At 60.9% G+C, this 12,527-nt stretch overlaps 1 protein-coding gene across 1 annotated transcript; it reads right to left on the bottom strand.

The window, feature by feature from the left end:
* Positions 1-1,678: 1,678 nt before the first annotated feature.
* Positions 1,679-12,005, bottom strand: LOC132322748 (transcription factor E3-like; the record flags this gene model as incomplete). Its single annotated transcript, XM_059837456.1, is given in 13 exon segments — positions 1,679-2,485; positions 2,488-2,583; positions 5,237-5,384; positions 8,585-8,663; positions 9,587-9,611; positions 9,613-9,644; positions 9,976-10,039; positions 10,042-10,078; positions 11,296-11,399; positions 11,790-11,867; positions 11,870-11,923; positions 11,926-11,967; positions 11,969-12,005. Coding segments are annotated over 13 exon segments (1,132 nt in total), but the record flags the coding sequence as incomplete, so codon positions are not given.
* Positions 12,006-12,527: the final 522 nt, after the last annotated feature.

Genomic DNA, 12,527 nt, shown 5'->3' with positions numbered 1-12,527 from the left:
CAGGACTGACCCAGGGTCACCCCAAAAACTGATGGGGGGGCACCCCAAAATCATGGGGGACCCTGAAACTGAGGATGGACCCCAAAATGTTCGGGGGCACCCCAAAAACTGATTGGGACAGCCCAACAGTCATGGAGGACCCCAAAAGTGACCAGGGACACCCCAAAATTAACCTGGGGCACCCCAAAATTGACCAAGGACACCCCAAAATTGATCTGGGTCACCAAAATTGACCGAGGACACCCCAAAATTGATCTGGGTCACCCCAAAAGTGACCAGGGACACCCCAAAATTAACCTGGGGCCCCACAAAATTGACCAAGGACACACCCCAAAAGTGACCAAGGACACCCCAAAAGTGACCAAGGACATCCCAAAAGTGACCAGGGACACCCCAAAATTGATCTGGGACACCCCAAAATTAACCTGGGACACCCCAAAAGTGACCAGCAACACCCCAAAATTAACCTGGGGCCCCCCAAAAGTGCCCAAATGGATCCCGGAGCGTTCAGGGACTCCCCAGAACCCCCCAAATTTCACCCCGAATTATTTTTTGGGGGTCCTGACCCTTCCCAAGCCCCATTTTGGGGGGGGTCTCAGGACGCTGCCAAGTGAATTTATGGGGGGGGGATTTGGGGGGATATTTTTGGGTTCCCCCATTCCAGGGGGGGTTTGGGGGGGTCCCGGAATCGCCCAACCCCCATTTCTGGGGAGGGGGGAGGGGTCTCCCAGCGCCCCTCCCCCACTGATCTCCTTCTCATCCTCAGCTCGGAGCCTCGTGCTGGAGTTTGGGGGGGCCCCTCCCCCCCCCCGGGCCGTGGATGGACGCCGAGGGGGGGTCAGGGGGCGGGGGGGGGGGAGGGGAAAGGGGGGGAGGGGACCCCGAGTTTGTAGCGGCCGGTGGGACAATAAAGGACAGAGCCCCTCCCCCACCGTGTGACATTAAAGGGACAGAGCCCCTCCCCCCCCCCCCGGGGATATTTCGGGGGGTCCTGGAGGAGGGCGAGGGGAGAAAATGGGGGGGGGACAGGAATGGGGACAGGGACAAGGGTGGGGACATAGGGACGCAATAAAGGACAGATGGACAGGACAGGGGGACACAATAAAGGACAGACGGACAGGACAGGGGACAGGGGGCCACAATTAAGGACAAACGGACAGGACAGGGGGACACAATAAAGGACAGATGGACAGGACAGGGGACAGAATAAAGGACAGATGGACAGGACACGGGACAGACGGACACAATAAAGGACAGACTGACAGGACAGGGGACAGGGGGCCACAATTAAGGACAAACGGACAGGACACAGGACAGGGGGACACAATAAAGGACAGACGGACAGGACATGGGACAGGGGGACACAATAAAGGACAGACGGACAGGACATGGGACAGGGGGACACAATAAAGGACAGATGGACAGGACATGGGGACACAATTAAGGACAGACGGACAGGACAGGACAGGGGGACACAATAAAGGACAGACGGACAGGACAAGGGACAGGGACAGAATAAAGGACAGACGGACAGGACAAGGGACAGGGACAGAATAAAGGACAGACGGACAGGACACAGGGACAGGGGGACAGGACACAGGACAGGGGGACACAATTAAGGAAGGACAGACGGACAGGACACGGGACAGGGGGACACGGTGGGGACACGAGGCCGCCGTCGTTACCAAACTTTTATTTCCCAGGTGAGGGTCCAGTACAAAATTGGGGGAGGGGTTTGTAAATGCGGGTGTGGCCCTTTAAGTGGGGCCAAGTGGGCGTGGTCTCTAGAAGGGGGTGTGGTTTGTGGGCGTTAGTAGTGGGAGGGGTAAATGTGAGTGACAGCGGAATGGGCGGGGCTTCACCTGAGGACCCAGCCCTCAGGAATCCCCTGGTTGGGTGAGCCGGGAAGTGGGAGTGGCCTCACGGAGGGGCGGGGCTTTTTGCAGACACTTCAAAGGGCCACGACCAGGTGGGGCCCGACGCCAGCGCCTTAAAGGGGCCACACATGGAGGGGGCCGCCCTTCTTTCCAACGAGCCACGCCCGGCCGAGCCCTTTTAAGAGAGGGGTCCCACAAAGAGCGCCTTAAAAGGGCAACACCCTTAAAGGGGCGGGGCCTCATTACAAAGCACCTGCCCGCTTTAAGACTCTTCAAACGGCACCGGGTGGGGACCACCCAGAACACCTCAGGGAGGGCAGGGGGGCCCGGAAAGATGAGGGGGGGTCTCTAAAAATCCCCCCCGGGCCGGGCCCCTCCCAGGGCGGGCTCAGGGCTCGTCCTCCATGCTGAGGCTGCTGCGGGGGCTGGAGGCCCGCGAGGGGCCCGGCGAGGCCAGGAGGGCGCCGGGGGGGCCCAGCGGGGACAGCCCCCCGCCATCGTCCATCAGGATGTCCTCGAGGGTCCCCTCGGGGCCCCCCAGCGCCAGGGGCAGCGCCAGCCCCGGGGGCAGCTCCAGCAGGCACTGGGGAGTGGGGGGACCCCCGGGGAGGAAGGGGGGACCCCCCCCCGAGGGCTCCTCGCAGCCCCCCTCGGCCGTGGGGGGGGTCAGGGGGAGCCCGTGGATTTGGGCTTGGAGCTCCAGTTCCTGGAGAGGGAATTGGGGGAGGGGGCTCGGTGACCTAAATATTCCCGAATACCCCGATGGTTCCTGGATTCCCCTCCCCCCTCCTGTCCAGGCCATCCCAAAACCCACCCAAAACCCACCCAAACCCACCCAAAAAAGGTAAAATATTCCTGAGCACTCTGCTCTGCCCCCAGGGAGGCTCCCAGCCCCACAGACCCCGCATTCCCAACCCCAACTGCACATTCCTGACTGCGCATTCCCGATCCCGATCCTGATCCCACCCCTCCCAGCCCCGACCCCACATTCCAAACCCCAATTCCGCATTCCCAACCCGGGCCCCGCCCATTCCCCGCCCATTCCCCCGCCCATTCCCGCACTCCCGGCTCCGACCCCGCCCATTCCCGATCCCATTTCCCCATTCCCATACCTGCAGGCTGCGGTTCTGCTGTTCCCATTCCCATTCCTACATTCCCATTCCCAATCCCAGACCTGCACTCAGAGCTGAAGGATGGGGTTGTGCTGCTCCTGATCCTGTTCCCAATCCCACATTCTCAATCCCAATCCCACATTCCCAATCCCACATTCCCAATCCCAATCCCACATTCCCAATCCCACATTCCCAATCCAAATCCCACATTCCCAATCCCACATTCCCAATCCCACATTCCCATTCCCAATCCCACATTCCCAATCCCACATTCCCAATCCCACATTCCCAATCCCACATTCCCATTCCCAATCCCACATTCCCAATCCCACATTCCCATTCCCAATCCCAGACCTGCACTCGGAGCTGCAGGCTGTGGTACTGCTGCTCCCATTCCTAATCCCACATTCCTATTCCCACATTCCCAATCCCATTCCCATTCCTAATCCCACATTCCTATTCCCACATTCCCAATCCCACATTCCCAATCCCAATCCCATTCCCATTCCCAATCCCACATTCCCATTCCCAATCCCACATTCCCATTCCCAATCCCATTCCCATTCCCATTCCCAATCCCGGACCTGCACTCGGAGCTGCAGGCTGCGGTTCTGCTGTTCCCATTCCCAATCCCATTCCCACATTCCCATTCCCATTCCCAATCCCACAATCCCATTCCCAATCCACAATCCCATTCCCAATCCCATTCCCAATCCCACATTCCCATTCCCAATCCCATTCCCAATCCCAGACCTGCACTCGGAGCTGCAGGCTGCGGTTCTGCTGCTCCCATTCCTAATCCCACATTCCTATTCCCACATTCCCAATCCCATTCCCATTCCCAATCCCATTCCCATTCCCAATCCCACATTCCCACATTCCCAATCCCATTCCCATTCCCAATCCCACAATCCCATTCCCAATCCCACATTCCCAATCCCATTCCCAATCCCATTCCCAATCCCAGACCTGCACTCGGAGCTGCAGGCTGCGGTTCTGCTGCTCCCATTCCTAATCCCACATTCCTATTCCCACATTCCCAATCCCATTCCCATTCCCAATCCCATTCCCATTCCCAATCCCACATTCCCACATTCCCAATCCCATTCCCATTCCCAATCCCACATTCCCAATCCCAATCCCATTCCCATTCCCAATCCCACAATCCCATTCCCAATCCCACATTCCCAATCCCAATCCCATTCCCGTTCCCACATTCCCATTCCCATTCCCACAATCCCGGACCTGCACTCGGAGCTGCAGGCTGTGGTACTGCTGCTCCCATTCCTAATCCCACATTCCTATTCCCACATTCCCATTCCCATTCCCAATCCCAGACCTGCACTCGGAGCTGCAGGCTGCGGTTCTGCTGCTCCCATTCCTAATCCCACATTCCTATTCCCACATTCCCAATCCCATTCCCATTCCCAATCCCATTCCCATTCCCAATCCCACATTCCCACATTCCCAATCCCATTCCCATTCCCAATCCCACAATCCCATTCCCAATCCCACATTCCCAATCCCATTCCCAATCCCATTCCCAATCCCAGACCTGCACTCGGAGCTGCAGGCTGCGGTTCTGCTGCTCCCATTCCTAATCCCACATTCCTATTCCCACATTCCCAATCCCATTCCCATTCCCAATCCCATTCCCATTCCCAATCCCACATTCCCACATTCCCAATCCCATTCCCATTCCCAATCCCACATTCCCAATCCCAATCCCATTCCCATTCCCAATCCCACAATCCCATTCCCAATCCCACATTCCCAATCCCAATCCCATTCCCGTTCCCACATTCCCATTCCCATTCCCACAATCCCGGACCTGCACTCGGAGCTGCAGGCTGTGGTACTGCTGCTCCCATTCCTAATCCCACATTCCTATTCCCACATTCCCATTCCCATTCCCAATCCCAGACCTGCACTCGGAGCTGCAGGCTGCGGTTCTGCTGCTCCCATTCCCAATCCCAATCCCAATCCCATTCCCAATCCCACAATCCCATTCCCAATCCCAGACCTGCACTCGGAGCTGCAGGCTGTGGTTCTGCTGCTCCCATTCCCATTCCCATTCCCAATCCCACAATCCCAGACCTGCACTCGGAGCTGCAGGCTGCGGTTCTGCTGCTCCTGATCCCAATCCCAATCCCATTCCCAATCCCAATCCCACATTCCCATTCCCAATCCCAATCCCACATTCCCAATCCCATTCCCAATCCCACAATCCCATTCCCAATCCCAGACCTGCACTCGGAGCTGCAGGCTGCGGTTCTGCTGCTCCAGGCGCTGCTGCTGCAGCTCCAGCTCCCGCGCTCGCTGCGTCTCCTTCTGCAGCTTGCGGATGTAATCCACCGAGGCCTTCAGGATGGTGCCCTTGTTCCAGCGCATCTCCCTGCCGGGACCCACCGGGTCAGCCCCAAATACCCCCGGGTCATCCCTAAATACCCCCAGGTCAGCCCCTAAATACCGCCGGGTCAGCCCCAAAATACCCCCCGGGTCAGCCCCTAAATAGCCCCGGGGTCACCCCAAAATACCCCTGAGACCACCCCCAAAATACCCCCGGGCTCACCCCCAAAATACCCCCGGGTCAGCCCCTAAATACCCCAGGGTCACCCCAAAATACCCCTGAGACCACCCCCAAAATACCCCCGGGCTCACCCCAAAACACCCCCGGGTCAGCCCCTAAATACCCCTGGGATCAGCCCCGGATCAGTCTGGGATCACCCCCAGACCACCCCCCCAAAACCCCCCTGGGATCACCCCCCCAAAACACCCCCAAACCACCCTGGGATCAACCTGGGACCACCCCCAAAATACCCCCAGGACCACCCCCAAAATACCCCCCGGGATCACTCTGGAATCCCTTCCAGGACCCACCACCGGAGCTCCTAAAATGTCAAATTTCCCCTTCCAGGACCTGCCCTGGGGGGAGTTTCCCTTCCAGGACCCTCTCTGGGGGTCCCGACTGCCAAATTCCCCTTCCAGGACCTGTCCTGGGGAGAGTTTCCCTTCCAGGACCCACCCTGGGGGTCCCTGACTCCCAAATTTCCCTTCCAGGACCCACCCTGGGGGTCCCTGACTCCCAAATTCCCCTTCCAGGACCCTCCCTGGGGATCCCTGACTCCCAAATTTCCCTTCCAGGACCCTCCCTGGGGATCCCCGACTCCCAAATTTCCCTTCCAGGACCCTCCCTGGGGGTCCCGACTGCCAAATTCCCCTTCCAGGACCTGCCCTGGGGGGAGTTTCCCTTCCAGGACCCTCCCCGGGGGGAGTTTCCCTTCCAGGACTCACCCTGGGGGTCCCGACTCCCAAATTTCCCTTCCAGGACCCTCCCTGGGGGTCCCTGACTGCCAAATTTCCTTTCCAGGCCCTGCCCTGGGGGGAGTTTCACTTCTAGGACCCACCCTGGGGGTCCCTGACTCCCAAATTTCCCTTCCAGGACCCTCCCTGGGGGTCCCTGACTCCCAAAATTCCCTTCCAGGACCCTCCCTGGGGGTCCCTGACTCCCAAATTTCCCTTCCAGGACCCTCCCCGGGGGGAGTTTCCCTTCCAGGACCCTCCCTGGGGGTCCCTGACTCCCAAATTTCCCTTCCAGGACCCTCCCCGGGGGGAGTTTCCCTTCCAGGACCCACCCTGGGGGTCCCGAATCCCAAATTTCCCTTCCAGGACCCTCCCCGGGGGGAGTTTCCCTTCCAGGACCCACCCTGGGGGTCCCTGACTCCCAAATTTCCCTTCCAGGACCCTCCCTGGGGATCCCTGACTCCCAAATTTCCCTTCCAGGACCCTCCCTGGGGATCCCCGACTCCCAAATTCCCCTTCCAGGACCCTCCCCGGGGGGAGTTTCCCTTCCAGGACCCACCCTGGGGGTCCCTAACTCCCAAATTCCCCTTCCAGGACCCTCCCTGGGGATCCCCGACTCCCAAATTTCCCTTCCAGGACCCTCCCTGGGGGTCCCTGACTCCCAAATTTCCCTTCCAGGACCCTCCCCGGGGGGAGTTTCCCTTCCAGGACCCACCCTGGGGGTCCCGAATCCCAAATTTCCCTTCCAGGACCCTCCCCGGGGGGAGTTTCCCTTCCAGGACCACCCTGGGGGGTCCCTGACTCCCAAATTCCCCTTCCAGGACCCTCCCCGGGGGGAGTTTCCCTTCCAGGACCCACCCTGGGGGTCCCGACTCCCCAAATTTCCCTTCCAGGGACCCTCCCCGAGGGGAGTTTCCATTCCAGGACCCTCCCTGGGGGTCCCTGACTCCCAAATTTCCCTTCCAGGATGCTCCCCGGGGGGAGTTTCCCTTCCAGGACCCACCCTGGGGGTCCCTGACTCTCCCAAATTTCCCTTCCAGGACCCTCCCTGGGGATCCCCGACTCCCAAATTCCCCTTCCAGGACCCTCCCCCGGGGGGGAGTTTCCCTTCCAGGACCCACCCTGGGGGTCCCCTAACTCCCAAATTCCCCCTTCCAGGACCCTCCCTGGGGATCCCCGACTCCCAAATTTCCCTTCCAGGACCCTCCCTGGGGGTCCCTGACTCCCAAATTTCCCTTCCAGGACCCTCCCCGGGGGGAGTTTCCCTTCCAGGACCCCACCCTGGGGGTCCCGAATCCCAAATTTCCCTTCCAGGACCCTCCCCGGGGGGAGTTTTCCCTTCCAGGACCCACCCTGGGGGTCCCTGACTCCCAAATTCCCCTTCCAGGACCCTCCCCGGGGGGAGTTTCCCTTCCAGGACCCACCCTGGGGGTCCCGACTCCCAAATTTCCCTTCCAGGACCCTCCCCGAGGGGAGTTTCCATTCCAGGACCCTCCCTGGGGGTCCCTGACTCCCAAATTTCCCTTCCAGGATGCTCCCCGGGGGGAGTTTCCCTTCCAGGACCCACCCTGGGGGTCCCTGACTCCCAAATTTCCCTTCCAGGACCCTCCCTGGGGATCCCCGACTCCCAAATTCCCCTTCCAGGACCCTCCCCGGGGGGAGTTTCCCTTCCAGGACCCACCCTGGGGGTCCCTAACTCCCAAATTCCCCTTCCAGGACCCTCCCTGGGGATCCCCGACTCCCAAATTTCCCTTCCAGGACCCTCCCTGGGGTCCCTGACTCCCAAATTTCCCTTCCAGGACCCTCCCCGGGGGGAGTTTCCCTTCCAGGACCCACCCTGGGGGGTCCCGAATCCCAAATTTCCCTTCCAGGACCCTCCCCGGGGGGAGTTTCCCTTCCAGGACAACACCCTGGGGGTCCCTGACTCCCAAATTCCCCTTCCAGGACCCTCCCCGGGGGGAGTTTCCCTTCCAGGACCCACCCCTGGGGGTCCCCGACTCCCAAATTTCCCTTCCAGGACCCTCCCCGAGGGGAGTTTCCATTCCAGGACCCTCCCTGGGGGTCCCTGACTCCCAAATTTCCCTTCCAGGATGCTCCCCGGGGGGAGTTTCCCTTCCAGGACCCCACCCTGGGGGTCCCTGACTCCCAAATTTCCCTTCCAGGACCCTCCCTGGGGATCCCCGACTCCCAAATTCCCCCTTCCAGGACCCTCCCCGGGGGGAGTTTCCCTTCCAGCCCCTCCCCCCCGCGGGTTCCCCTGCCAGGACCCGCCCAGCCCCTCCCCCCGCTCACGGGTCGCTGCTTTTGGGGATCAGGGTCCCCAACTCCTTGATCCGGTCGTTGATGTTGAAGCGCCGGCGCGCCGCTCGGACTGAGGGGGGGGGATGGGGGGGGGACACGTGAGACCCCCGGGGACCCCCTCCCCAAAACCCCTCCCCCAGCCCCAGGGGGACCCCCAGGACTCCCCAACACCTCACAGGGACCCCCCCCAGGACCCCCCCCCAAAAATCCCTGTGCACCCCCAGGACCCCCCAAAAACCTCACAGGGACCCCCCCCCCCCACCAGGACCCCCAGAGACCCACCTGGAACCCCTCCCCCAGCCCCAGGGGACCCCCAAAAGCCAGTGGGACCCCCCCCAAATCCCCCCCAAACCCCCCAGATTCCTCACAAAGTGCCCCAGGACCCCCCAAGACCCCCCCAAGACCCCCCCAGGACCCCCCCCAAAACCACCCAGGACGCCCCAGAGCCCCCTCAGAACCCCCCTAGAACCCCCCAAACCCTCCCAGGACCCCCCAAGACCCCCCCAGAGCCCCCCCAAAAGCCCCCAAAGCCCCACCAGAGTCCCCCAGGACCCCTTAGACCCCCCCCAAGACACCCCCAAAGCCCCCCTCAGGACTCCCCTAGAGCCCCCAAAACCCCCCAAAGCCCCCCCAGGACCCCCCAGAGCCCCCCAAAACCCCCCAAAGCCCCCCCAGGACCCCCAAGAGCCCCCCCAAAGCCCCCCCAAAACCCCCCAAAGCTCCCCCAAAGCCCCCCCAGAGCCCCCCAGGACCCCCCCCAGACCCCCCCCAAGACCCTCCCAAAGCCCCCTCAGGACTCCCCTAGAGCCCCCCAAAGCCCCCCAGAGCCCCCCAAAGCCCCCCAGAGCCCCCCAGGACCCCCCCAGAACCCCCTCAGACCCCCCAAAGCCCCCCCAGAGCCCCCCCAAACCCCCCTCCAGGGACTCCCCCAGAGCCCCCCCCAAAGCCCCCCCAGACCCCCCCCAGGACCCCCCCCCGAGCCCCCGAGCTCACTGAGGTTGTGGTTGTCCTTTTTCTGGCCTCTCCTTCAGCAGCGCCTTGGCCTCAGATTCTGGGGGGGGAGGGGGCACACTCAGAGACCCCCCCCCCAAATGATGGACCCCCTCCCCACCCCCTGGGACCCCTCCCCACCATGAAACCCCCCCCAAGCCCCTCTGAGCCCCCCTAACTCCCCCCAGGGACCCCTCCCCCACCCCCTGGGACCCCCCCAGGACCCCCCAGGGACCCCCCAGAGACCCTTCCCCACCATGGGGACCCCCCCTCAAAGCCCCCCAGAGACCCCCCTCCCCACCATGGGGACCCCCCCAAACCCCTCTGAGCCCCCCCTAACTCCCCCCAGGACCCCTCCCCACCCCCTGGGACCCCCCCAGGACCCCCCAGACCTGAGAGCTCGGCCTTGACCCGCGGCAGCTCGGGCCGGGCAGGAGCTGCTCCCGCCCTGGGCGGGGGCTGAAAACCTCCAGGAGGGGCCCGGGGGCGGGGAACCTGCCCGAGGGGGCGTGGTCAGAGCGGCCGCGCCCACCCAGACCACGCCCACCCAGCTAGAAACACCTCAGGGGTGTTTGGGCAAGGCCACGCCCATTTGCGTGCAAGCCACGCCTCCTTAGAGCCTGCACAGCCAATGAGCAGAGGCCACACCTCCTGCAGACCACACCCCCCTCTGAGTTCTTCTATGGCAACAAAACCACGCCCTTGCCTGATATGAAAAGCCACGCCCCCAACCCTTAGATGGTAACCAGCCACGCCCCCTGTGCCCTTGTATGGTAATAACCACACCCCTTCATTATGCAGTAATAAGCCACACCCCTAGACCCAATATATGGTAATAAGCCACACCCCCTCATTATTTAGCAACAAAGCCCACCCCCACACCATTATATGGTAACAAGCCACACCCCCTTCATTATGCAGTAATAAAACCACACCCCTAGACCCTTATATGGTAACCAGCCACACCCCTTCATTATGCAGTAATAAACCACACCCCACAGCCATATATGGTAATAAGCCACACCCCTTCATTATACTGTAATAAGCCACACCCCTTCATTATACAGTAATAAACCACTCTCCTATACCTTTATATGGTAACCAGCCACCACCCCCTCATTATTTAGTAAAAAGCCACACCCCTACACCCATATATGGTAAGAAGCCACACCCCCTCATTATTTAGCAACAAACCCCACCCCCACACCATTATATGGTAACAAGCCACACACCCTTCATTATGCAGTAATAAAACCACACCCCTTCACCCATATATGGTAATAAGCCACACCCCCTTCATTATGCAGTAATAAACCACACCCATAGACCCTTATATGGTAATAAGCCACACCCCTTCATTATGCAGTAATAAACCACACCCCTGCATCCATATATGGTAATAAACCACACTCCCTCGTTATTTAGCAATAAGCCACACCCCTACCCCCACATATGGAAATAAGCCACACCCCCTCATTATTTGCAACAAACCACACCCCTACACCCTTATATGGTAATGAGCCACACCTCCATCATTATGCAACAATAGGCCCCACCCCCACTCCCTTCTATGGTAATGAGCCCCACCCCAAAGTCCTTATATGGGAAAGCCACGCCCCCCAAACCCTTACATGGCAAGAAGCCACACCCCCTTCCTTATATGGAAAACCACACCCCCGTGCTGGGGGTGGGCGGGGTTTGCCCCAGGCCACGCCCCCTCGGTACCGTGCTGGGGAGGGGGAGGGGGCCCCTCCAGGCCCAGCAGGTCCTCGTAGCTCGACTCCAGGCTGATGATCTCATCGATGACGTCATCGATCTGCAGGGGACGATAACGGTGGCGCTGTGATGTCATCAAGTCCCGCCCCCCTGCCAGCAATGACGTCACCGGGCTGTTGTGTTACGTCATTGCTGCTCTTATCTCATCCCCACCCTCCCTATGACGTCACAGACCCCCTGTATAACGTCATCACCCGTCCTATGACATCACAGCCCCCTTCGATGACGTCATCACCTCCCCTTAGCGCTCACTATGACGTCATCGCCTCTCTTTTATCACATCCCCCAACCCCCCCAATCACCTCGTTATTCTCCTTTATGACGTCACAGATTCCCCCTATGACGTCACACCTCTCCCTTTGTGACGTCATCGCGCCTCCCTTTATGACATCACCGCCCGCCCTGATGACGTCACTCCCCTCCCCCTCACCTCCTTCTCGTGGTGCAGCAGCCCGGGGGCGGGGGGGCTCAGGGGGGGCTCGGGGGGGGCTCTGGGGGGGGAGGTCCCGAGGGGGGGGGAGGGGCAGGGGGCTGCCGGCCCCGCCCCCCCCGGCGGTGGGGCGTTGGCTCAGGTACTGCCGCAGCTGCTGCCGCTGCGCCGCCCGCACGGTGGTACCGGGTGGGGTTCTCCAGGTGGGTCTGGCACCTGGGGGGGGAGGGGACAGCGCTGAGACCCCCCCCCAGAACACCCCCCCACCCCCACCCCCGAGATTCCAGAACCTTCCTGGAGCTGCCGGGGGGGCGTTGGGGGTTGGGCCGTGCAAATTTAACGGGTTTGGGTTTTCTGAGGGAACAAATCCGGCCCCAAAATTCACCTGGAGACCCCAAAGCCCCCCGCCCTGGAGCCCCGAAATCCCTCAGAGACCCCCCCCCCAAATCCCCCAGCCCCAAAATCCCAAATTTTTCCCCCCAAAATCCCCCTGCCCCAAAATCCCAAATTCCCCCCCCCAAAAAACCCAAATCCCCCTGCCCTGAAGGCCCAAAATCCCAAATTTTCCCCCCAAAATAACCCCCAAACCCCCCTGCCTGGACCCCCCAAAATCCTCAGAGACCCCCCCCCAAATCCCCCAGCCCCAAAACCCAAAATTTTCCCCCCCAAAAAACCCAAATTCCCCCACCCTGGAGCCCCGAAATCCTCAGAGCCCCCCTCAAATCCCCCAGCCCCAAA

The sequence above is a fragment of the Haemorhous mexicanus genome (assembly GCF_027477595.1).
Source record: "Haemorhous mexicanus isolate bHaeMex1 chromosome 35 unlocalized genomic scaffold, bHaeMex1.pri SUPER_35_unloc_5, whole genome shotgun sequence".
Lineage (NCBI taxonomy): Eukaryota > Metazoa > Chordata > Aves > Passeriformes > Fringillidae > Haemorhous > Haemorhous mexicanus.
This window is presented reverse-complemented; position numbering and strand designations above follow the sequence as displayed.